Source organism: Copadichromis virginalis, linkage group LG11 (genome assembly GCF_057382275.1).
Source record: "Copadichromis virginalis isolate Kocher_CV1m ecotype Utaka linkage group LG11, C_Virginalis_male_GT1.1, whole genome shotgun sequence".
Lineage (NCBI taxonomy): Eukaryota > Metazoa > Chordata > Actinopteri > Cichliformes > Cichlidae > Copadichromis > Copadichromis virginalis.
The window spans coordinates 23,718,172-23,744,920 of NC_140628.1; the positions used below are offsets into that span (position 1 = coordinate 23,718,172).

Below are 26,749 nucleotides of genomic sequence, written 5' to 3' on the forward strand. Positions count from 1 at the left end.
GAGCTTAGGGAACATACACTCTCTGCTCTCAGTGCGTCTCTTTGCCTCTGCTGGCCCAGTGTCTGATGGGATCACTATTGCTCATGTAAGGGCTTTAGGAACAGAGACAGAGGGAGATGTGGGGAAACAGAGGGATAGAGCAACGCAGGGTGGATTGATGGCAACAAAGTGACAGAATAAGAAGGAAAGATGGGTTTGTATTGGCAGACACATGGAGGGTGACACTTGGGGTTTGGGAGATAAAAGAAGCCTTAAAGTGAAGAAAGTCTTTGGAGCGTAAAATAGGCTGTGTGGGTGGGATGGTGGTGAAATGGACAATAAATTAAAGCTGAAAACAAAATCAATAAACACGCAAATTAAGGTAAAGACCACAAGTCCCGGTCTTACTCACAGGTTAAACAACATTTTTCTTAATTGAAGTATTCTGTCTTTCCTCCTTCCTGGTGTTGTCGTTCACGCTTTTATCCGCCTTCGTCTCTGATCTGTTTTTTTTTTTTGCCTTTTGTCTTATTCAGCATGTGTTTTTTTTTTCCCTCTTTTTGTTTTTTTTCCGACCTCGGCTTTTGCCATCTGGTGTTCCATGTGCGTTTGTTCATTTTAATTTCCTCACATTCATCCATCTGTGTCACGAGTGTTTGAACAAGAGCCACAAAAAGCGCATGTATGATTGATTGCAGAAACACACGTGTGGAAGAGAACATGCTTATTATTATACATAATGGTGTGGGAGTGTGTTCGCCGAATGTGGCTCTGCGTGCGAGCGAGACGGCTCGGTTCAAAGGGCTAATAACGCTCGCCATTAGGTTTTGTGCTGCTGGGACAGTTTCTCTCTCTCACCGTGCAGTCAATATCCACAGACACCGAGAGGAAGGGAAGAAGGGAGACGGAGTGAGCGGACAGGACAGCGAAAAAGTCAAATGAGAGCTGAGAAATTAAGCAAAAGAGGGAGTGATTTGGACAATGCTACTTGTGTGATCATTTCGGTGTGTGTGTGTGTGTGTGTGTGTGTGTGTGTGTGTGTGTGTGTGTGTGAGGCCACCTGGGAATAAATCCTGTTACCTGTAATATTTTGATCAATTACCAACGATGAAACATCGCTCAGCAGGCCTGGGCTGTATGTGTGTGAGAGAGGAAGTGTGTGCAGTGGCCTTGAGAAAAGGGAGCATATTCCAGGCTGTTGGACACACTCAAGACAGCTATTGATTTTAACGGGGAGAATTTAGAACCATTTCAATCCTTACACCCTATCAAACACCACTTTACACACACATGTTCTTCAACTAATCCAGCTGGATTCAAATAAAGGGATAAATTCATCTGCAACCAGTATTTAATGAGACGGCATCATTTGAGCAAGCTTCTACGCAAGTTTTTAATCAAAATTTGTCTGCGCGCTTCTTCTCATGCGGTGTTAAACGTAGACAGAAACAGATTGAAGATGAAGGTGATGAGAAAAGAAGGAAAGGCAGAGTAGAATGACAAGGCAGTGGGAAAGACTCGTGTCTGCCTTTGATGAGGGCCTCATTGATGCTACAGATCTCTGGGAGTCTCCATTCACCGGGGGAGCCGTTCAATTACACCGACCACTCCGCTGGCTGATTGGAGTCCTCCCGCAACAATGTTAGCATCTCTGTAGCGAGCCGAGATGGGATTAAGAAGTCTGGCCTCTGGAGGCAAAGTGGCTTTTAAGTCCTGATTGGCAATCATTTGTAACACTGCTGGACAAGTTTTAATCCAGCCCTACCTTGTGCCCATCAGGTGTGTCTCTTTTGATTTCTTTAACCTTGATTTATCTTGGCAAACAGTAACGCACATAATTTAACTTTTGTGGATATAAATTAAATGGTGTATGATAAAAGTTATATAATTCTTTTGTTCAAGGCATTATAGGTGCATAAAAGCTAAAAAAAAAAGACAGGTCATTTAACTCATCCATTGCTAGGTGGATGTTGGCAACATGATGACATTAAAATGTTTTACACTGATAACCATCAGGAAACTTAAGATGTACATCTTTGCCAAATTTTGGTACTGAACTCCCGATGGTCTGGGATGTCCACCCAAGGTTAACAAATGAGAGCTTAGACAGTGGACTCCAGAGTACATTGTAAGAGTAAGAGTTGCCAAAGAATTTAAAAACTGTAAACCCTTATTTGAAGTATTTACTGTGGCTTCAGCTAACCCCCAGCATGTATTACCAAGTTGGTAGAATCCAAGCAAAACATGAGGTTATCCCCCCCAGTGAAATTTGATCTAATCGATATAGAGTAGGAGAAAACAAACTCTTTCTTTCCAGGAAGTTTAACAAGGACATTCAGACAACATTCACAAAGTTGAGGTAACATCCGTGAAGTCGGCTCAACTTTTATTCTGAAAAATTTTCTACCATGTGTACACATCGACGGATATTCAAATGAGTGTGATGTATTTGACATGAACCCACAATGTTACATTTTGTGTCATTTATAGCAAACGGATTGAGCATGTTGTATTAAAGTTCAAAAGCTCTAGTTCAGAAACTAAGTGAGTCAGAGTTACTGAGGGAAAGTTTGTTACAGCCAGACTTGGCCTTTCTTTAACTATCTTGACACTATCATAGTTTTGAAAGGGGCAGAATGTAACGTCTCCAAATTACTGTGCGTCTGTCATGGTTGCATTTTCAGAGATATCTCTAAAAGTAAATCTGATTCCCCTAATAAGGAAAAATCAATCAGATGGCCTTCTTCGCAGCAAGCATTTTGACTTGGTGTATAAAATCATGTCAGAAAAAACACTGGTGTGACTAATAGAACAACTGTAATGACAGCGCCACAAACTTCTGTAATAGCGTGATGGTAAACCAGGCGATCCACAGCCTAAGAACACTAAAACAAAGCAGCATTACTTTTATATTCTTTGATTTCTTCTTTTTTTATTCTTTTTTATATATCTATGTACAACTAATTGTAACGTGGCAAAGTGTCTTCAGTAAAAAAGACAGTTTATTCCCAGAAACAATGTTTGCTAACTGTTACATTGTGTTTTTTAATGTCTTTCCTTTTGTTTCCATGGCAATTTTCAAGCCCACTGCTGAAATTGAGCTTTTATTTTAAACTTTGCTACAAAGTAACGTTCTCCCACATTTGCTTACCTGTCATGGCAAGGTTTAATAAGCCATAAGAAAAATATGCTTAATAAGTAACATTTTCCACCTTAGCCGGGGCATCAGCGAGCTTTCACACCATCCCTTGTTTAAAATACCCTGCATTAGAATAATTGTAACAAATGAGAGCATTTTCAGCAGTTAATCAAACACTGCTGGTACAGTGAAATAGTGGAGCTATGCCTGGACACGTATCCCACGTAATGGGAATCACATAGATGTGCCATACACTATGCAGCATATTGACCAATGTGCTGTTCTCACAAAAAACATGGTCCTAAGGGGGAGACCCTCTCGCTGAATTAAATATTTGAGCTTCTACCTATCCTTATTGTCCTCCGCTGTCCACAAAATCTTCCATGTAACCAACAGAAGAGCACAGTAAGCCAGTCCCACTAGCTCTTGTTACAAAAAGGAACGATGGCGCTTACTGTCAAGTGCTTTATTGATATATGATGCTCCAACAGTCCACACAGATAATAAGTAGATAGAGGGTAACTCTGTGGCATTATGTTGCCTATGACTGATTTATACAGGCAACATACTCTCTCTCTCTCTCTGTATCTCCCTCACACTCTCTGATGTGATTTTACAGTAGTGACATTGATCCAGGCCCACTTTGATCTTGCTCTTAGCTGTTGCTCGCTCTCACTCCCTCCAGCTATCACCCTTGGCTCTCTGGTTGCTAGAGTCTGCTGTTTTTAACCCCAACTACCCCTCGTCTCATGCTATAAATCTTCTCATCTTTCTCTCCGTCTTTCCATCGCTCCATCTCTCTGGCGGATCTGTATACAAGTGATCTTTTGCTCTTGGAAACTTTTGCTCAGGCCGATGAAATGTCCCATCAGGTCTCTGGCTGTTATCAGCGTCACCTAGCCAGGTATCACTTGTAAGAGAGGAAATTAGTGGTGCCTCAACACAAAAGGAAACTGAGGCATCAGGAGGCAGCATCAGCAAGCAGCACATTCTGACTTTTCATAACCTGCTGGGCTGTATCGCTGCGTCTCTCTTTGTTTGGAATTTCAGGAAGCGTTACGATCTAATAAACTCCGGTATCATAGAGGGGAATAAAAGAAAATTCCAAAATGAGGCTGAACATTTTGTGATAGTCTTCTCAGCCAGAGCGACTTTCGCTCACGACTCTCAGGGAAATCTGTTTTTAAAATTAAAATATTTATTGCATTTTCTTTGGACTTGAAGCAGATGGCAGGAACGATATGGCTGGTACGTGACTATCGCAGCTTCTTTGCTCAAAAGAATGTTTTGGTACATGAATGATAGTCGTCAATATTTCAGTAACTGTGAGTCGACTTTTTGTTGGTAAATAAAAATGAATAAAAAAAGTGTTTTATAGAAGAATTAACACATTTCTCTAAAAACACGAGTACATTAGTGTGTACCATTATGGTTAAAAATATAGTGAGCAAAGCATGTTAACAGCGTCTTGCATATACTGGAAATGCTGACCCAGGATTCTAATGCAGTGTCGCACTCATGCAGTAAATTATAGCTTAAAAGCTTTTTGTTTATTTGTTGGCCACATTATTGGACATCTTTTGAGCCGTAGTTAAACTGAACTGCTTTATACTGAAACGTTTCTATATTTACTGACATATGCATCGACTAAAATGTAAAAATGCCTTACTGTGTAACGCACTCGAGTAAAACCAAAACATGCTTTATTGGCTCGTTTTTATTACCTGCATATTTTCTGATTAAAATTTATCTCAACTTGTCAAATTCATCGGGGTCATTCTTCTGATGAGAGAGTCTCAGTTCACATAATTCATAACTACATTTAAAGCAAATATTCAAACACACTGTATTTTTTATTATATGAGCAACATATAATGAAATCTGATTGTGTTGTTAAAATTGTTCAAAATGCCACATTGCATTTATTGTGCGTGGTTTTTGCTTTTTTTTCTTCAGCTTTTCGTGTCTTCTGTGTCACGTAGTTGGTCATTAATCGAGTAATAATAATAAAAAAATCCTTGTGTATAGTTCAGAATTTGGATCATTTTTGTTTAATGCAATCAGTCTTTCTGCTTATGCAAGAGCCGTATAATTATTGTGATATATGAATAAGACTGCAGGCATGATATATCATGCAAGCCCCCTCAATGCTCTATCTGCTCTTTAATCTCACTCTGAAATTGGTCTGATTTTCCGATTATCCACGGCGTGAAACAAAGGCTATTATATGATCTGATGCCACTTTTATATAAGATTGGTTTTGCTGTTAAGTCACTTATGTAGGATTTTATGTGCGTACATGTGTGCGTGTCAGAGATGGGGCTCCTAAAGATGTCAAGATATCAAATAAATGGCTGGCAAATCGCAACGCTGTACGCTCGGAGAAATGCTCATTCGTACCTACTACACACCAAACCAGGACATACACAGTGGGAATCCTGTGGCATCTTTTATCTTGGAGGAGTGATTTGCTTTCAGATTATTCAAGATGCCCTGAGATGCCCTCCCCCTCATTTTCTCTCACTTTCTTTTCTGCCATTATCACTTCATCTTTCAAAACTTGCTTTTCTTTGGTATCATAAAACTCGCCAATTGCTGCTTCTTTTTTTTTCTTTTTTCTTTGTCTGCTCTATTCTGGCTTTCACTCCTCTTCTACTCAATTTGCATTCACACCTCCCTAGTGGAACCAAACTCATCGCTCACTCAAGTCCTTTCTCGCTTGCTTTCCATGTCTCTCTCTTTTGCATTCACTATAAATATAGTTCCCTTAAAGCATTTTCTGCATTTTTCTACCACTAATGCCAGAAAAAGTAAATCTCCTCTGCAGGCTATTAAGTGATGCAATGAGTGAAAGTGAGAGGGGTGGATAGGAGACGAGGCAAAAGGAGTAAAGGATGAATGTCGAACAATTAGTCTTAGGTTGCTCTGAAAGAAAGAGATGAGAGAAAAATGAAGAGGTCAGAGAAAAAAGAAATTCAGGATGGATTTAAAGAGAGCGGTAAGAAGTGATGGAGAGAAGGAGACATTGAGAGCAGTGTTTCGATCTTCATTTAATAATTGAATAATAATCTCCCTGGAGACATGACCTAGAACTGGCAAAGAGGGAGCGAGGCAGAGTCGGGCTGAGGATGACACACTGCTGCCCCCTTGTGATTTTATGGTGTCACCACTAGAGCGTCTGAGTGAACGAGAGCGGATGTGTGTACGCACATGCTCATCGGAGTGTGCATGATTTACAACTGCAGCCTGTCTCAGTCTCACAGATATGGGCCCGTGTCTGTGATGGGGAGAAAAAAAGGGGCTTTTGGATGTCAGGAAAGAACCTATTTCACTTTGTCACAGAAACTACACACACACATAGGCGCGCACACAAGCTCCCAGACACAGAATCAGACCTTATCTTCCTGTCAAGCTGAATCTTTTTTAGGGTTGACGCTGATATATGAGCTTTGGGGGGTAAGAAACGTTGCCGGGACGTTGACGGTTGACGTGAGTGCAACGTTGCGCTCAGGTTGATGTACGAGCAGTGGGGTTAGGGGACAACGCTGCGCTGACACAAGGAGAAGGAGCTGTGGCCCTGGGGCCTTGAGTCCATTCTGAAGAGCCAGCTCCGCATTCTTTGCATGCAGCAGCCCCGCAGCCACGAATACACACCCTCGCCCCCTTAAGCACACACCCGCTTACTGGTATTAATAACTCGATACCTCTGAAACAAAGATTTGTGTTACGCCCGGTGATTGTTCAAGCAGAAAGCATCCGAAAGACAAAATCCCGTGCAGTGATCTGAGATGTTACATCGCTGCTGCTGCTGTGCAGTGATGTATGTGATACTGAGTGTTGAGGAAATGCCCAAAGCATGTTTATGTTTGTTTGTGTCATCTGTGTACGAACATACTCAAAAATTAGCACTCATAATATAAAGAGTGTAAAATGTGTGTTCATCAACACCTCTGTTCAGCTTTGCAATGGCACTGATTTCAAAAAAATGATGTAAATGATGACAGAAAGTGCCAGAATTTCAAGTAATATTTATATGTAGCTGTTTTGAGTGTTTAATAATTTAATCTCTGCTGCTTCTCTGCTTGTCCAGTCTGCGTAGGGAGGGCTACACAATGCAGGTGAACGTCAACGACTACCTGGACATCTATTGCCCTCATTACAACGACAGCCAGCGCATGGTGGGCACCGGAGAGCAGTACGTCCTCTACATGGTCAGCTACCGCGGTTACAGGAGCTGTGATCCCCAGATGGGCTTCAAGCGGTGGGAGTGTAACCGGCCTCACGCCCCCCACGCGCCCATCAAGTTCTCCGAGAAGTTCCAGCGCTACAGCGCCTTCTCGCTGGGCTACGAGTTCCACGTCGGCCAGGAGTATTACTACATCTGTGAGTGGAATCGAACCTCCTGTATATCTTATAAAAGAAATTTCACTAATGTCGTAAATGTCTAGATATAAATATTAAAGAACGATGTTATTGAGGTCAGAGCAGCAGGTTAAAAAAAACCCCTGCTCGTTACAATATTACACATATAACTTTTATCTTTGAATATTCGGCTCGATCATCCAAGTCATGTCCTCGAGTAATATGGGGATGACAAATTGCAGCCTCACATTTAATCATATCGCCCTGCAGCCGTGCAGGCTCATCCATTTTGTTGATTGCTAATCAAATTAACTTGCAGCACCTTGTGCCAACAAGCCACTGTATAAATAATGAACTTTTAGCCTGTCATAAAACAGTGCCAAAACAGATATTACTGACTGTATAATCGGTGCAGTACTCATTTACTCCTGTACATATTTGTGTGTATTTGTGGGTTTGGTAATATTAACGTAGGATTCTGGTAGGTAAGTGAGCAAATCTACAAGAATCATGTGCCATCCTAACATTTTCAGACCACTGCTCTCACTGCTTCACATGAAAAATCCAACACTTAACTATACACCACAGTGAGCCGCATGCAATAAAACATTCTACCCACCTTCTCGAGTCATTGTTTTGTGTCGCTGATTGCCAGCCGGTTGATTAGTCAAGTAGTAGTAACATAACATCTGGCTGATTGTTTTTCTATTTAACAAATGCATGATAATAGTGACCCAAACGGTTAATTCTGGCTATATTTAAGTACAAGCTCTGTAACAAAAGTGCACACGGCATTTAATTTATTGTGTGTTATTTTGTTGTGCAGCCACGCCCACTCATCACCACGGACGCGCCTGTCTGAGACTACGAGTGTACGTCTGCTGCTCCACGGGTAAGTCTCCTGCTTTGTGTTTGGGGGGGGGGTGATGTTTGACCTATAATGCTTGGACTTGTTCGCAGGCTTTACCTGGACCCATCTGGCCACTCTGCCCATCTGGAAAGCACCAGGCTCCCAACGAACTCACACACTCTCTGCATACAGATGCACACACAATCTAAATACAGCCTAAAACAGGCAGAGCTATTAATACTGCTGCTGAGTCTCCTGCAGCATTTTCACTCACAGCATAGCTCCCCACGTCCCAGCTCCTCTTTTTTCTCTTCTTCCCCGTCTCACTCTTCTTTCACTTTCTCTCTCTCTCCCTCTCTTTACAGCAGCAAAAAAAGGGAGCAGCTTCAGCTTTGAAGGCCCTCAACCCCCTCCTGCTTCCTCTCCACTCCTCTCCCTCTCTCTTCCACCCCTCTTCCCTCTCTCCCTGTCAGAATCCATTTATTGCCGTGTGCGGTCAGTGGGTGGCTATGTATATGTAGTGTTATCCTCTCTCGCTCTCCTGCCACCCTTCAATCTCTCGACCCGCTCTCACTCACTTTCACACACACACACACACACACACACACACACACACACACACACAGACAGACTTTGATCCCTGGCCTGTCCGGTCCTTTGTAGTATTAACCTCTCCTCCCTCTTTCACCCCCACAACTCCATCACTCTCCATCCCTTTTCACACACTGACTCTCTTCAGTTTGATCTGCCTCTCCTCACATTCCCTCTTTTCCCCGTCTCTCTCTATCTTTTTGTCAGGGCTTCTTGTGATATTGTGGCTTGTCAGTCGGCATGCTGTGGGGTTTTTCAACCCTGCACCCTTGTCATGCCACTCTATTGGATGTCATGTTGGAAGTAATTAAAGTCCTCTTGGTTGGAGCAATAGTTTAACCCCTGCTCCCTTTTTTTTCAGCTCAATTACTTTTCACTCTCTCTCTCTCTCTCTCTCTCTCTCTCTCTCACACACAGCTTCTGATGTGGACGATGAGCCAGGGCCTACAGATGGAGTCTACACGCTTAGACCAGGCCTAAAAATTGATGAGCTTGGTGAGTAATACACACAGGAAGTTCAGGAAGTGTAAGACACATCTGTCTGTTGCAGCTCGATTCACAAAAACAGCGACAGACTCTGATTTTGATCACTTTAGTACCAAATCAAGGAAATCAGATTATTTGCCTTCAACGTCTCATTGAAGTTAAAGCAGAGTTCATAAATTCATAAACAAGCAACAATGTATTAGTTATTAGTCTGAAATATTAAGTGACTGAAAATATGGAATAACAACTTCCTATTAATGCTGCTCGCTGTATTTTCAGCAGTGGATTATTGCAAACATGGATACGACACGCTTGTATTGGATTTGCTTGCAATTTTTTAAAAAAACGCATATGGTAGAAGATCATCAGCATTATTCTTTGAACGCGTCAGCTGGCTGACCAATGATATTGATATAGATGGCAGTGCGACTGTGCAGCATCAAAAGTGGCTAACCAAGTGAAATGATATTCAGCGCAGTTAACTTCACAGCGCCAGCTGGCTTGGCAAGCTGCTGATCCTGCTAAACAACGACATGAATATTCATTTCACACATTTCATGCCGTTTTCACCCAGATGAGCAGAGAACACAGAGTTTCTTGAAAATTTACAACAAAAAGTATAAAATTCATTCAGAAAAGCGGGGCCTCTTTAGATATCCCGTATTCAGATAGCCCCTGCCCGTTTGGAAGTGCTTCCTGTTTGTCGTTGTGTTGCTCCGATTTGGAGTTATATGATTAAATTGATCGTGTGTATAATGTGAAATCTGTTGGCAGCGATTTAAGAGAGAAGCGAAGAAGTAAATCAAAAAATGACAGACTTTGGGATCACCTGTTCATATTGTTGATTTTTAGTGTTGTGGCAACAGCATAGCAACACAGTAACAACATGCAGGTAGCTTGGCCTACCTATCCAGCAGCCGTTACACAACCAGGCATGCTGGTATCAATCATAATCCTGTCTAGCTATCACACGCTCTCCTCCAAGGTATCTTGTAAAATATGGCGTTGCGTTGTTGTTAATCTCCCCGTGTGCCTGAGTGTTTGTGTGTGCGCGCGCTCGCATGCGCGCACGCGTGTAAGTCAGTTTGTTCTAATAATTGTCGTAAGAAAACTCATGACTGGCTGCGGCAAATAGCTGCAGGTCATGCGAGTTTCTGTGAGATACCGCTCCCTCGCTTCTTTTTCCTCTCATCATTCTTTCATCTTATTTCACTCTCACTCCATCTCCTTTCTCTATGCCCTCCTCATGCCTCTGCCTTTTAATTCCCATCTTCCGTTTTTCCTCCGAGAGCACAAGTAGCAATGCAGTCGAGGAGAAAGCCACCTAAACTCAGTTTATTCACCTTTTGATGTGTGAAATTGAGTTTTTCCCTCGTTTAATACTTTTCCCGCCCCGAAGCGATATTTATCTTAGGTTTTATGGTATTCATTAACACTATCACAGTGATATTAAAAAAAGTTTGAAATATTTTTATGCCAAAACAATTTTTAGAGCTAAAAATTCCCATTCGCTACTTAGCAACAATATATTACAATATGTACGATATATTCTTATCACATTTCCTCAGTACTTGGTCCTTCCTTGCTTTCTTTTCTAATACAGTAAATGCAAAACATGATTATTGCAAAATAAAATCTGTTCGCTACACATGTACAGATTTTTTATGCGAAGGAAAAGGACATTAAAGATCATTTCAACAGAAGAATATCTACATTTAATGTGTTAAACTGATAGAGACAGCTCGAGGACATGGCACTCTAGCTGTACTGTTGATAGTGAGCGGCTAACACAATAGCTGAAAAGAAATTACCCCAGCCCCTATGGGTCTTTTTCACCTGTAGTGCTGTGTTGCCAATTAAATTAATACGATAACCCAAGTGGTGTGAGAGGAAGTGAGAAGATCAGCAGGGAGCTGCGAAACGAGCTGAAGACAAAGAAGTGGTACAGTTTCCTGTTCTCCTCCTTCGCTCTCAGTCCTCCTGGCTGCCGGTTAGATGTCCTCACATCGTAGTTTTAATTACTGTTACTGAAGTTTCACACAGACTGCGCAGTTCAAATCTGCCTGATTATTGTGTGTAGAAATGTTGAAATAACTCAAATGTTGCGTATTGGAACCCACCCGTGTCTTTCTCCCCCCTTCTCTCCTCGCAGTTTATTTCCTGGGCACTTTCCCCTTTCAATCAATGTGGTTCCCTGCTGAATACGGCATTAGATTTCATTTAGATCTCATTTACAACGCAGATGGAATGGCGCTAGCTGCTCCCCGTGCAACCGTGCGATTACTGAAGGCTTTCAGTGGGAGGACGCTCATTTTCCCACCCTGTTGGCTCAGATTACTGCATCCGATGATCAGCTCTGGCCATTAGTAGAAAAATCTGTAGCGTGTTCTTGTTAATGGGGCTTGTTGTAGCAATTACTATTCCTATGAGCACAGTGTGTTTAAGGTACTTGGCATCAGAAGACAGCACAGTTACAGATCAACGTTTTCATACCTGCAGTTTGTAAATTTTGTAAATTCTCCCTATGCTGTGGTTTCTTTTCGAGGAAAAAAGGTAGCAGGTAATTATGATGTGCCACTGCAAGGGATGTGTGAAAGTTCAGCCCACTGGGTGTTAAGATATAGCTGGCAAAGCAGAGGTGAGAGGAAAGTCAGGTGTTTAGGACGGCAGTTTGTGAGCCCTGCTACATTACAGCACACCTGGCTACAGGAGCTCAAACTCCAGGTCATCCGGTAGTTGCATCGAGGTCAAGAGCCCGTGCTCATCACAAATAAACTTATTTCGGATTGTTGTGAGGACCTTTTTTCTAAAAAAAAGAAAGAAAAAAAAAAGCGGGGGGTCTATCTGTACGTGAATGATCACACCTCTCCAATCGAACTGCCCCAAAAGTGAAAAACAACTGTTTTAGCTGGACTTAGGTGTGAAAGTACCTGTCACTGTTTTTTAGGTCAATTTGTAGAAAGAGTTGTGAGACAGTTTGCACTCAACCAGTTTAAACGATCTCTATCTGGCAAGCTTACACGTTTGCTGTAACGTGCAAACCTATTTGTGCATTTTTGTGGTGTATGGGAGAGCTGAATAACACAATTGCAACCTTTAAACACGCCTTAAATATTTGGTTTACAAAGCTAAGATTACACGAGAAAAACAGAAGCGAGATGGTCGAGTGCATTCTGGAGCAAAGTGTAACAAATAAGTAAATATTTAAAATGTGTTTTATTTATTATTTGCCCAATAACATGAATAACTCGAGCTTACCATTTATCCCTTCCAAATGTCACTGCTAATGATTCTGTTTACTTGCAGTTAAACTCCTGGAAAGCGTAATTATTTGCATACATGCATGCGGTCTGCTGTCAGTTTCTTTTGAATTTCTTCAGCAATCTAACAGCTGTTTGTTTGTGGCATTTGTTTGGACAGCCAGTGTTTGTTTAGCTAACGTTTGCTCTTTATTTTTAAGTAACCTGCCTCTGATTTAGCATGTCAAACTCTGTTTACTAGTCGCGGCGAGAGCTGCGCGGCTTTTGCAGACAGTTGACTATTGTCTTCGGAGGCTCTGCGAGATGTTTGTTAAATAAAGACTATGATGAAAGACGTGTGTATGAACCAGTCAGGCGGGATCTGATGAAAGGTGCTCTTGTAACAGTCTCGGTCACAGTTTTTGTGTGTTTGTTTTTTTTCTAACCTGCGTCTCTGAAGCCTCAGTACTATGTAAAAATGCAGTACTAAATCACTGCAGTGCCCCTTTAATGAGGGCTTTCTGATGCAAGAGCGCCACAAATTATAAGCTCTGAGAAGACTCAACACATCTCACAGTGTCAACAAAGTCACTCTTAAATTATTTATGCCAGGACGTTTCTACTGAATTGCATAATGCTGTAAAAGTTCTTTTTAAATTACTCAGTATTCATAAAATACAGAATAAGGTCAGATTTATACTCCCACAGTAACATAATGTAGTATAAAATGTGTATAAAAGAGGATTTAGCTCACACACTCCTTCACAAATACAGATTAGACAGACGTAATCCAGTCTAAGCTACAGCACTGTGCAAAAGCTACTCTTATTTTCTTATATTTTAGAATAGAATGCCTTTATTTTTGATTATATGGGAGTACAATGAAATTTGAAGCCTGTCTCTGAGTGCTACAGATGGATAGATTGCCGTTTGGACCTTGATTGTCTGTAGACCTGCTCGAGTGAAGGTAGCTGGTTGTCCTCTATGTTGATTTAATGACTCTCTGAACAGCTTTCTTGTCAGCCTCGGTGCAGCTGGCATACCACACCAAGATGCCAGGCTAAGTATACTCCACCGAGCTGTGGTAGAAGGACACAAGCAGCTGTTTGAGCAGGTTTGCTCTTTGCAGTGTTTCTAAGAAGTCAAATGGCTTCTGTGTCTTCTTCACGCGAGAGGTTGTGTTTAGAGTCCGTGTGAGATGAGTGTGCCGAGGATTTTAAAGCTGGGCACTCTCTCTACAATGTTTCCACTTATGCAAAGCGGAGCAGGTTCCTCTTCACGTCTCCTGAAGCTGACGATCAACTCTATATTTGGCTTCCAAGGAGACTTTCTTGCAGTTTTTAAAAAGCGGCCGTGAGCAATGGTTCTCCAGGCTTCCTGAAAGTCTTTCAAAGTTTTTCTTTGGGCATTGGCTGATTTTTCACTAATTTTCAGTACAGTCTTTCTGTCTGAGGGAAATGTCAGATGATTTTTTTGTTAAGTCCTTTATCACTGAGCTATTAATCACTCAATTTATTTATTTAACTCAAGGGATGAACCAGTATTGTGTGTTGGCACATCTTTAGACTCTTTATTATTAGCAGCCTGTAGCAAAAACACACGATTTCCTTTCATTTCTTTATCTGAGTCTATGAAAAATGTCAAAGATAATATAGTTTGACAGAATAAAATATCTCTTTCGGGTGTGTAGTGCTTTCTGTAAAAAAAACTGAGGAAACTGGACAAGTGGTGGACAAACAAGTGACAGCTCTAAAATAGTATCTACACCAGCATCTGGAAATCATGCAAAGACCTGACACAGGAAAGATGCATCTAGATATTCAGCTGTTCCATCTACTGTACTGAAGCTTCATCAGAAATGGCCTCAGTGGAAGAGTGGCTGTAATGAAGCCACTCTTAAAGAAGCTTATGGATGGGAAACAGGGAGAAAAGGCCAAATTACACAAAAATGGGAGCAACAGGTCTGATGGAGTGATGAATCCAAATGAGAAATTTCTGATTCTGATTTGATTTAAATTAAATACCATCTGCAAAGCATCTGATTGGCACGAGAATGATCCCAAACACACTGCCTGTGCTGCAAACACACACCTAAATAGAAAAACACACAGTGGAACACCATCAATCATGGATTGGCCTCACCAGAGCCCAGCCCTCAACATTATTGAAGCAGTGTGGGATCATCTTGACAGAGAACAGAAGAAAAGGCAGCCAACATCCAAGGAAGAGTTTTGAATGTCCTTCAAGAAGCCTGGAAAACTATTCCTGAAGAAATGACAGGAAAGCTTGTCTCAGAGAATTCAGGCTGTGTAGAAGTATAAAGGTGGTGATTTTCAAGCTCATTAGAACTGTAAAAACGTTGTTTTTGCCTAATATACTATATTTCCATTTCAGTTTACACATGTTTCAAAAATGTCTTGGCAAGTTTCCCAGGAAATATGATGGGTGGCTCAAGACTTTTGCACAACACTGCATTTCGTGACTTCCAGATTTATAGACACTTACAGCTGTCTGAGCTTAATTATTAGGTAGATGCTACTTGCTTTTTGTGCACTGTAATATGTACATGCAGACGTTTGTATGTTTAGCTCAGCCCAGCATGTCAGAAGGTCACAATGCACCTCACATGACCTTTGCACAAACAACTTGTACGCCAATAATTATACGGTTATTAACAGCAGTGGCAGACTATGAGTGTCTGTGTGTCTCTGTGTAATGGGGCGATTAGCAGAGCCTCACTTTGGAACCAGTTGTACGAGATGCTCTGCCGTCTGCTGTTGGTGTCTACAAAACCACATTCCTCTGTCAGTCAGCACCAAAACAACAGTTTGAAGCCGCACAGTGTCCTGACCCCTCAGCTGCATACTCAGTTACACCACGGTCAAAGCATTTAACCTGAGCTCCGCTGCTGCATGGACCTCATTAGACTGGCTGGCAAAGCATACCAGAGAAGCCCATCTCTAAAACCAGGTGTCAGAGAGTCATTACTCTCCTGTCTGACCCACGGAGCAGCTGGAAATATTCTGGAGATAGATACAGCGACGAGTGGAAACACTGAGAGCAGCCCTGCTTTATTTCAATGCCATCAGACCGTAAACACAATAGTTGCTAATCAGCATCAGGGACCTTCTGTACAGACAGAAAATTGTGCTCCTGTCTGGTCTCCAGTCTTATTAATCAAATGACTACAGAGGGAGTGTCTGCCCCTGCGTGTGTCTCATAGGTGCAGGCTTGTAGCAAACTGTCTGCTCGGTCATGTGTTTCTCACTTTGACTAGACATCAAAGTTTGGTGTGTTGCCCTCAAGAAACCTATTTTTAGCCTGTTTCCAGGTGTAAGTGCAGGGGTAATTGGGGCTATTACAGTGCATACAGTAGATTTATGTCTCAGGTATGATGGGCAATGTGTCACCTTATTAGAACAATGAATGCTGTCTGGTAACAGCTGCAGTCTTTGTGTTGTTTTTAGTGCAGACTGACCATATTTCAGTGGGAGTAAGACTGAAAGCTGCCTTTTGTTCTCTTGGGCTGTCATCATTTTTTTTTGTCACATTTGAGAAAAAGTTGTGCTGTGAAACCAGATTATAGCACATTTAGGAAGCCAGATAAATGCTTTTAAATGTTCCACTGAAGGATGAGCCGAGTTTTATTTATAGAGAACGCTTCAAAGCAGCAAAAAAGTGTTGCAGAAGTATGCCACCAAAACACAGGGAAAAAAGACAACTGGGCAATAGATAATCTAAAGAGTAATCGCTTTATTACATTGCCTACCCAATTACATACGGGTCTCAATTCTGTCAGACAGGTAGGTCTTAAGCGAGGATTTAGAGGGGAAAAATGTAGGACAGATCTGATATGAACGGGTAGTCTGTTCCGATGCTTAGAGGTGCCAGCTGAAAAAGTACAAAACCTCTTTGTTTGTAACTTGGACTTGAAACCACCTGGAGCATCTGGTCAGATGATCTAAGACAGGGATGGGCAACATGTCGTCTGAGACAAAGAGCCAGACTTTGAACAACAACATAATGCAGACTTATGCTTTGTGGATTGCGTAAGCATGGTATTCTTGTTTCAAAAATCAAGATATTTCTTTAGGACTTGTGACTGTTTTGTGTCAGTGGAGTGTACTGTAAAACAAAGTGCTCCATTTGAAGCCAGCTGTAGTCCTGGTACAGAGGCCAGGTAACAAGAGATAGCAGTTAGCTGAAATAACAATGCTTGTTTAAAACTAAAAACACACCAACAGAAATCCTGAAAGGCTCAGTGTGTTTGGGTACTGCACCCTGTGATACTTTGCTATACAGAATAACACATCCCAGCCACGTCACCTGAGGGGGAAAAAGTGCCTAAATTTTGTACCCCGAAGTTTAGCTGAAGTCTCAATTAGTAGAGGCTCTTGCTAATATTTTATATTATCTGTTATCTTAGTGTATTATTGTGTACTCCAGCCACTTGGTATTACTGGGTTGAACCTCTTTTGCCTAGAGAGCATCTATTTAACAAGGCACTGACATTTATTCATGATGCGAATCTCCTGTTCCACCACATCTCAAAGGGGCTCTACTGTATTGAGATGGATTTCAGGTTATGATTTTGGGGTCCTTTGAGTACAATAAACTCCTTTTCATGTTCATTAAACCAGTTTGAGATGATTTGATCTCTATGACGTGGCATATTATCCTGTTGGAAGCAGCCATCAGAAGATATGTACAGTGTGGTCATAAAGGGATTGTCAGGCCAGCAGCAATGTTTAGGATCGCTGTGGTGTTTAAATGATGCTCATTTGATGTTAAGGAGCCCAAAATGTACAAAGAAACTACTTAATACTACTTGACCATGTCTAATGTTCTTAAATGCATTTGAATTGTTGTCATGTGATTGGTTGATTAGATATTATTATTAGATTAGATATTTGCATGAACAAATTGCTGAACATTTGTACCTAATAAAGTGGCATGTGGTTATAGTGGTGATACATCGGAAAGTTGGAAAAAACTGTCCTTAACATGGTCTAAGATCAGACATAGAAATTTTGCAGCTAATATAAGGAGCGCTGCCGATGTTAAAGACGGCGTCTGAATGACCAAATAATAAAACCTTGGATTAAAAGTACAGAAAAATTCTCAGCTGACATGATTATAATTAAGATCTCTCTGTCTCTCTCCTGTTGTTTTTGCGTTCTAATAGTTTCTCATTCTCTTTTATTTTTCAAGCTGAATTTAATCCTGTTATTCCCAAGCTGGAGAAGAGCGTCAGTGGAAGCAGCCCATCCAGGGATCGCCTTCTTCTCACCGTGACGATGCTCTTTTTGGCCGCTCTCTGCATCTCCTAGCAACGGCCATCCCATTAGCGTCACCATGCCAACTAGCCTTGGGAAGGTGTACAATATCGGAGGAGAGGATAGGAGAGGAGAGGCAAATAGAGCAGAAAGCAAGAGGAGCAAGACTTTGAAATTAGAGTTTGGAAGAATCACAATGTGTGTGTGTGTGTGGGGGGGGGAGTGCGTGTGTCTTTGTGTGCGTGCGTGCATGTGTGTGTCTGTGTGTGTACAGCTGTGTGTTTGAGGGAGTGTGGTTTTGGCAGAGTACAGGCACCTTCAGACACTTGGTGAAACAGACTGAACCATATCTGGCATTAAAGTCAGCCTGTGCCCACAGGTGCAGGTGGGGGTAGACTGTTTGTGAGTGTGTGTTTTTCTGTTTCTGTGTGCGTGTGTGTGAATGTGTGTGTGTGTGTGCATGAGCAGGCCAAATGTTGAGCTTGTTGAATCCTGCACACCACACAAAGCATTTATTCCACAGGTGAGGTGGAGCTCAAATCCTAATAAAAAGATGAAATCCAACCACCAAACTGAAACCTATTTGAAGACTTTCCCTTGGATCTGATTGGCTGTAAGAATCCTTAAGTCTAGTTGCCATAGTTTCTTGCAACAAATAGAACTGAAATGAACTGATTCATATAGATTTCAGCGGTACTGAACTGAAATTGCCTTTTTGTTGTTCTTGTTGTTGTTTATCTTGATACTGGGAGCTTTTCCCAGCACACAGAGGAAAAAAAAAAATGGAGCCAGCTGATGAACTATGTTGGCCCCATGTAGTCAAAGTAGCCGGTAGTTCATACACAGATAGACCCTGGGACTCCAGACCACCAGTGTTTCAGTTGCCATTTCCACTATGCTGTGTCATTCTGTGTTCACCATCAGCGCTCAGAAGGCAAAAGGACAGAAAGGGGTCATGGGAAAATACAAAGCATTTAAATGTCGACTCACCATTTTGAGGAAAAGATAGAAGAGGGGGAAAGGAACCTGAATATGTGGCATTGACAGACAGTGCAAGGCTTTGTGGACGTTAGAAGTTGCTGTGCTACTTTTCTGTCTTTTCCTTGAAGTACTCAGTTTGTCCTCTTCCAGCTCCGAGGTTAATGAAGCACACGATGGCCATCGAGCAGCCATGGATACACTCAGCAATACTACGCTCCTCACAAGCGACTGCAAGCTGTTCAGAGGAGAGGAAGGGGAACCCGGAGGAGGGGACGAGAGAGGAGGAGCAGTCACTCACACGAGCATCAATAAATAGGTCCTGTCCAAGCCATGTTGGTTTAGCGGCCTGCTCTACCAACCCTGTTCTCTGTACGCCCATATGTCAGTTGCCACATTTTTGCGTTTCTGTTTGAGTGTGTTTTATGCGTGCCCGAGTGGGGAAAAAACAAAACCATCTCGAGTGTGCTGTTTGTCTGTGTTTGAGAGTGAGAGAGAGACTATTTTAAAAGGTACTAACAGCCTAAAAAAATACATACATCCACATACTGTACATCTTATAAGTATGAAAACGCAAAAAAGAAAAAAAAAAATCAAAACACGACTAAAGCAGCAAGTTATACATACAAACCAAGTGCTTTGGTGGGGAGGTACAGCAGTCCAAAACGCAAACAAATGTACCAGTTGGTTGCTTCAGAATAGCGTTTCCATAGCAACTAGCACCTTATTCACCATGGTTACCCTACCCTGCCAACAGATGGACTCTACTAGGGCATGGCTTACCATAGTAGCTGATAACAATGATGAAGGTGATGTTGATTATAATGATAATAAAGAGGATGATGACGATGGACTGTGAGCTGGCCGTTAGTCGATAAGGACTGACGCCACGCGGCTCGCCCACCGGTACGTGAGGCGTTCAAGTACTCGTGTAAATGTCACAACAGAACAGAATGGAATTCTAATGTATTGAAATCTGACAAGGTGAAATGTGATGTAAGCATTTTTACAAACTTGAAGCTCAGTTTTCTTTGCGGTTGTTTTCCTTTCCTTTCTTTTTTTAATTTTCAGTTTTCTTGAGTTTGCTGTGGTACATAACTGCTTATGTTGAGATGGGAAGACGGGTTTTAAAAGTTTGAAAATTGGGTTGGGTTAAGCTTTATGTAAACCTGGGCTGCACTCTGTGATTCTCTTCAACTCGTTCAACTTTAAGGTAAAGTCATGCTGCATACTATGTTTTTAACAACAACACTGGCGCGTCGCTTTATTTCCTTTAAAAGACGCTCCGGTGACTATATACATGAGTTAGGAGATAATTAGGAGCATTAGTGAACTCGTGAGAACGTTTTTAAATGTAATCTCTGGCTCTGGGGTATAGACTGTAAATAAAAGATGGGCACAGCAACAGTGACATCACATATTGGTTTGTGAAGTCCAGTTTTGAAGCCATTATTTTAGCCTTTTGCCAACACTGCAAGCACAGGAAAGAGGTACAGTTCAGTGGCTTAACAGACAACTACTGGCTACAGCTTCCTGGCAGTCCACATGCCTAATTATGATAACTTTAACCTTTAGAAAAGTTAAACGGATAAGTAAACTAAGCTGAACTTTAGCCTTGAAATTTTAAATAGATGTCTTGTTTAATCAGTAAGGGCCATGACATTTGAAAAATATAGGCTTGTACAAGACATGACTTCTGAGAGGAGTTACAGAGTTGCATCATGGGAATTGTAAGATCAAGTATTTTTGAGTTGAGGATTTTATAGTGTGGACAGAAAGTTGGTATTTGTTATCTGTTTTAGCTGTTCTCGTTTTCATTTTGGCCATGTGCTTTTATCTTAAAGAAATCCCAGATTTATAAAAGGGAAGTACTAAAGTGATAACCTTTTAAAATAAACTATGTCTGTTTGCTATTAATTGTATATAGATAGCATATGTTTCACTGAGGCAGAGATATATTTTGAACCTTTTTAAAGGTGTAATTTTTACCTATTTTGGCCTTTTTGGAGACCTAAATGGGTTAAAATGATCAACATGTCTAGTAAGAAAAACTGAAAAGAATGCAAGTAAGTCTAATGAAATGTCACCCTGACAAGAGATTGTGCCTGTGGAAATAAACAAACAATTAAAAGACCATGTGTGATCCAGCCCCAGGTGTACATATAGCTCATGGTGGGAGGGTGAAGGAGGAAAGGTTTGGGTTCGGGTGTCCAATGGGAGAATTGAAGAGTTTGAAAGGTTAAATCACTCTTCAAGAAGTTGCACTTAAGAACTCAGACACGCGGGCGAGAAAACATGTATGTGTGTTCATGGGTGCGTTCGTGTGTGCAAATTATTGAGAGAGAGAGCGAGTGAGTGAGCGAGCGACAGACTCTTTGTTTCTGATCTTTCCATGTGTGCGTATGAATGAGAAAATGTGACTGATTGTTGTCTGGCAAAACAATAAAAGCATTTACTAGTGTTGGAAACAACAATTACAATCATGTTTACCTTCGACTGGAATGACTTTAAATGAACTTGAAAATAAACTGTAAACTGAACGAACCATAACAGAGGTTATAACAATGATCATGATAACAAAATAATAAGCTTACAAATGTTACTTTTAACAAGACGTGTGTTCGCCTCTTTATTTGCTTCCCCCTGTTAATCTCCCTCACCCTCCCTGCTCTCTAAGTCTTTGAGGATCTAAAAAAAACAAAATAAGCATGGAGCTAATCCAAGACAACAGATGGAGGGGTTGCAGAAAAAAGGTTTTACCCGGTATACTCAGTTCTCTGTAGATAATGTTGTTTGGGAGCTCACAGATGTGATTTTCCATATCAAAGTTGGTGTGGCAAGGCTCTCCCTCTGCAGTAATACCTTTACACACTCCGATTAGGAGAGATAAGCACTTCAATCACCAACCCAACATTTGAATGACAATGGGACAGGGCAGCAGTGTGTACCTGTACGTCTGGACCGGCTGATGGAGGGATAATGCTGCTCCTGATGTCAGAGTGCAGCCAAGCTTAAAGGCTGTGATGTTATGCAACAGGTTTCTGTCATATAGGTAGAGGTAACATATTCACCACTGAGTGACAGGACAGCACAAGGGTTGAGATAAACAGATAGAGTTGGGGTATAGAAGGAGATGGAGATGTGAAATGCAGAGTTAGACATTTAGAAAGATGAGATTATACAGAAAGTCAAAGTGTGGATATTTACAGTCATTTGAAAAGGACACTGCTCAAAGGACTATATGCAGTCCTAAAGCTAAGTATAATCAAATGCACTTAAGTGATGATTAGCAAGTTTTGGCAATTTGCAGGGCTGGAGCATTCAGGGGGTTCTTAACATAATGTCACAGATTAGTAGGCAGAGGACTCACTCGCAGGACTCTGAAGTTTAGAGAGAAGGTGAGGGTTTATTTGCAATGTGACACTAAGTGAGAATATATACATATATGGAACAGATAACACAGGGGCTCCAGGGGGTAGAGCGGGGTCCGAAGGGAAGGTCCAAGACGGGGGTACACACACGCTCTTCTTCCACTTGATCCGTAACTCAAAAATGTCCACACTAAGAAGCTAACGCTCACTCACACACATCCACTGAAATCCAGATGGCAGGGAAGACGGGCAGGGAGTCTAGAAGGCCTGTACACAGAGGAAAAAAAACAAAGTCAGGAGGAAACTCTAGGGGATCAAAGGAACACTTTCATAGGCTAGGCTACACTGACACTTGGTAGTGTGACGATCCAGCGAGGAAGCAGCCTCTCTTGCCATCTTAAGTAGTCTGCCAGGATCAGTGTGAATGAGCCACAGGTGTGTGTTCAGGGTGGGTTCAGAGGCGGGGAACAAAGGTCCAGTTCCACCCTGGTGGGAGAGGTTAAGACAAAAAATACACACACCACGACCTCTCCAGATCTTGAGAACCATGACACATAATGCCACAATCTTCCCAACAGTGGATGTCCTCTCAAATTTACCACAAGATCAGACTGCAATGTTCAAGAGATGTTTTGTTTAAATTCAAGAGCTACATCTCAGACACAACAAGGCTCAGCCAGCATGTTACCTGATTAAGTTCATGACAGTACAGTTAGAAAAGAACTGAACAGGTGTGGCTTGTTTGGAAGTTTTGCTGTGAGAAAGCCTCTTCTTTCTAAAAGAACATGTCAACACGGCTTTGGTTTTGAAAGCTGTATCTGAACAAACCACAGGACTTCTAAGATGTTTCGCCATAATGACTAGTTTAGAGAAATCCACACACATATCAGCACAAACACATCATACTAACTGTTAAGCACGGGATTGGTGGTGGAGGGCTTGTCGTGCAGGCACAGGACCTGGGCATCTTACAGTCATTAAGTCGACCATGAACCGTACTGTATGCCAAAGTATTCTAGAGTCAAATGTGAGGCCATCTGTCTAACAGCTAAAGCTTGGCTGAAATTGTGTCATGCATTAGGACAATGACCCCAAGCACAGCAGCAAATTCACAACAGAATGGCTGAAAAAGAAAAGAATCAAGATGGTGCAATGGCCTAGTCAAAGTCCAGACTTCAACCTGATTGAAATGCTGTGGCAGGACTCAAAGAGAGGTGTGCGTGCAAATTAACTGAAGCAACAATGTAAAGAAAAGACGGACAAAATTCCTACACCATGACGTGAGAAACCGATAAACTCATAGAGAAAACAAGTCCTTCAAGTCATTGCTGCTAAAGGTGGTTCTACAAGCTATTGAATCATAGGGTGTTCTTAGTTTTCCACAGGACTTCAGAGACCTGTGGAACTTTTCTAATGACTTTCACATGACTGTACACCAATCCGGTATGACATTATAACCACTGACAGGTAAAGTAAATAACACTGATTATCTTTTCATCATGGCACGTGTTGGTGGGTGGGATGCATCATGGAGCAAGTGAAGATTTTGTCCTTAAAGTTGATGTGTTAGAAGCAGGAAAAATTGGCAAGTGTAAGAATTTAAGTAAGTTTGACAAAATTTAATGGCTGGACAACCGAGTCAGAGCATTTCCCAAACTGCAGCTCTTGTGGGCTGTCCCTCGCCTGCTATGGTCAGTATCTATCACAAGTGAACAATGGTGAAACAGCGTCATCGGCGTCCGACTCATTGATGCAAGGGGGTAAAGGCCGGCCTCTGAGGTCTTATCCAACAGGTGAGCTACTATAGTTAAAACTAGAGATGGACCGATCCGATATTACGTATCGGTATCGGTCCGATACTGACCTAAATTACTGGATCGGATATCGGAGAAAAATAAAAAATGTAATCCGATCCATTAAATATCACGAAAGCACCTCACAAAACTTGCAACACGCCGTAACCCACCTCAGAACGTTAGCAGTCGGAGCAGTATGCATCACGTGATAGAGCGGCTGTGGCATGCCTGTCGGTGGTCTGGATAGCATTTGGAGCTTCGCTAGCAACCCAGCATTTCATCTCCGACAAAGTTATCCCGAGAGAAGTAAAGCAAGTGTGTAAGTCCATCTCTGAATGTTTGTAAAGCATTCCTGCATTAAGCTTAACAAACGATATATGGAGCGACTGCCTCTTCTTGCTGCTACTTCAATCATGAAACTGCTTAACGATCAGCTGATCGGCTTTTCTGTCGCGAGTCTGTGTCTCTAGTTTGCTTTTGGCCCACTTTGCACCAGAAAGAGGAAACCAGCGGCTGAACAACAGCAGCACGTTTAAGCTTGATCAGCTGTTGTTAGAATTTATTTAATATTACTTTCTACTCGAGGATCTTTTTCTACGTAGCTGACGCTGGTAACTGTGCAGGGGCGGATCTAGCAAAGTTTAGCCAGGGGGGCCGATAGGGCATTAACAGGGAAAAGGGGGCACAAAGACATACTTTTCTTTCTTATTCTCATTTAAAATGTCTAGCTTTTAATAAGTAATTATCTGACACCCAAAGTTTTAATTTGATGAAAAGGAATAGAAGTCAATTACTGTATATAGTAACTATTAAGTCTAATATATATACCCTAGTAAGCTATAGTACTTTTTCCTTTGGGAAGGTACCATCTGTGCAGTCTGCAATTTTGTTGAAGAAAGATGTTGAATCTATTTAATATTTCTTGAAAAATAATTGATTTCTGTGCATTTTTTTTTCACACTGCATCAAATTAAGGTTGGTTACGTCGATTAAGCATCATGAGGTGGAGCGTGAGGGGTGGTTCCCTATTTTTTATTTATTTATTTTTGTTGTTGCTGGGAGTTGGAACCCTATTAGTTAGGCTGCTTAATATTTATGCTAAGTACTCTTTAAAATACCAGAATAGGGAGGATGGTGTAGGTTTAAGTTTATTAGATTGATCAGTATTGCTGAACTATGAAATATTTTTTTTTGCATACAGGTATAACAGAATAGCTTTAGTGTAGTTGTTGTTTTAAACTTGAGTATGAACTTATACAAAATGCAGCAAGATATTAAAAAAAAAACAGTTTTGTTGATTAAAAAACACTATATCGGATTCATATCGGTATCGGCAGATATCCAAATTTATGATATCGGTATCGGTATCGGACATAAAAAAGTGGTATCGTGCCATCTCTAGTTAAAACTGCCAGAAACGTTCATGCTGGTTCTCATAGAAAGGTGTTACAATATACAGTGCATCACAGTGTGTTGCTTATGCAGAGCAGTGAGGGTAGCCATGCTAACCCCTGTGCACCACTGAAAGCGCCAACAATGGACATGTGAGCATCATGACTGGACCATGAGGCAATGGAAGAAGGTGGGCTGGTCTGATGAATCACATCTTTTACATGGGTGCGTGTGCATCGCTTACCTGGGGAACACCTGGCACCACAATGCAACATACAGAGAGTGCAGAATTATTAGGCAAGTTGTATTTTTGAGGAATAATTTTATTATTGAACAACAACCATGTTCTCAATGAACCCAAAAAACTCATTAATATCAAAGCTGAATGTTTTTGGAAGTAGTTTTTAGTTTTAGCTATTTTAGGGGGATATCTGTGTGTGCAGGTGACTATTACTGTGCATAATTATTAGGCAACTTAACAAAAAACAAATATATACCCATTTCAATTATTTATTTTTACCAGTGAAACCAATATAACATCTCCACATTCACAAATATACATTTCTGACATTCAAAAACAAAACAAAAACAAATCAGTGACCAATATAGCCACCTTTCTCTGCAAGGACACTCAAAAGCCTGCCATCCATGGATTCTGTCAGTGTTTTGATCTGTTCACCATCAACATTGCGTGCAGCAGCAACCACAGCCTCCCAGACACTGTTCAGAGAGGTGTACTGTTTTCCCTCCTTGTAAATCTCACATTTGATGATGGACCACAGGTTCTCAATGGGGTTCAGATCAGGTGAACAAGGTGGCCATGTCATTAGTTTTTCTTCTTTTATACCCTTTCTTGCCAGCCACGCTGTGGAGTACTTGGACACGTGTGATGGAGCATTGTCCTGCATGAAAATCATGTTTTTCTTGAAGGATGCAGACTTCTTCCTGTACCACTGCTTGAAGAAGGTGTCTTCCAGAAACTGGCAGTAGGACTGGGAGTTGAGCTTGACTCCATCCTCAACCCGAAAAGGCCCCACAAGCTCATCTTTGATGATACCAGCCCAAACCAGTACTCCACCTCCACCTTGCTGGCGTCTGAGTCGGACTGGAGCTCTCTGCCCTTTACCAATCCAGCCACGGGCCCATCCATCTGGCCCATCAAGACTCACTCTCGTTTCATCAGTCCATAAAACCTTAGAAAAATCAGTCTTGAGATATTTCTTGGCCCAGTCTTGACGTTTCAGCTTGTGTGTCTTGTTCAGTGGTGGTCGTCTTTCAGCCTTTCTTACC

At 41.6% G+C, this 26,749-nt stretch overlaps 1 protein-coding gene across 3 annotated transcripts in view; it reads left to right on the forward strand.

The window, feature by feature from the left end:
• efna3b (ephrin-A3b) overlaps positions 1-19,540 on the forward strand; it is a 106,812-nt gene extending 87,272 nt beyond the window's left edge. For 2 of the 3 annotated variants that reach the window (XM_085473892.1, XM_085473891.1), the window contains exons 4-6: positions 7,209-7,501; positions 8,307-8,372; positions 8,696-9,003. In XM_085473892.1, the coding sequence (XP_085330018.1) occupies positions 7,209-7,501; positions 8,307-8,372; positions 8,696-8,967 (631 nt within the window). In that variant the 3' untranslated portion in view covers positions 8,968-9,003. Of the gene's footprint in view, positions 1-7,208; positions 7,502-8,306; positions 8,373-8,695; positions 9,004-9,338; positions 9,417-17,857 lie in introns of those variants that run through there. The other variant, XM_085473893.1, reaches the window with a different exon arrangement.
• The last annotated feature ends 7,209 nt before the right edge of the window (positions 19,541-26,749 follow it).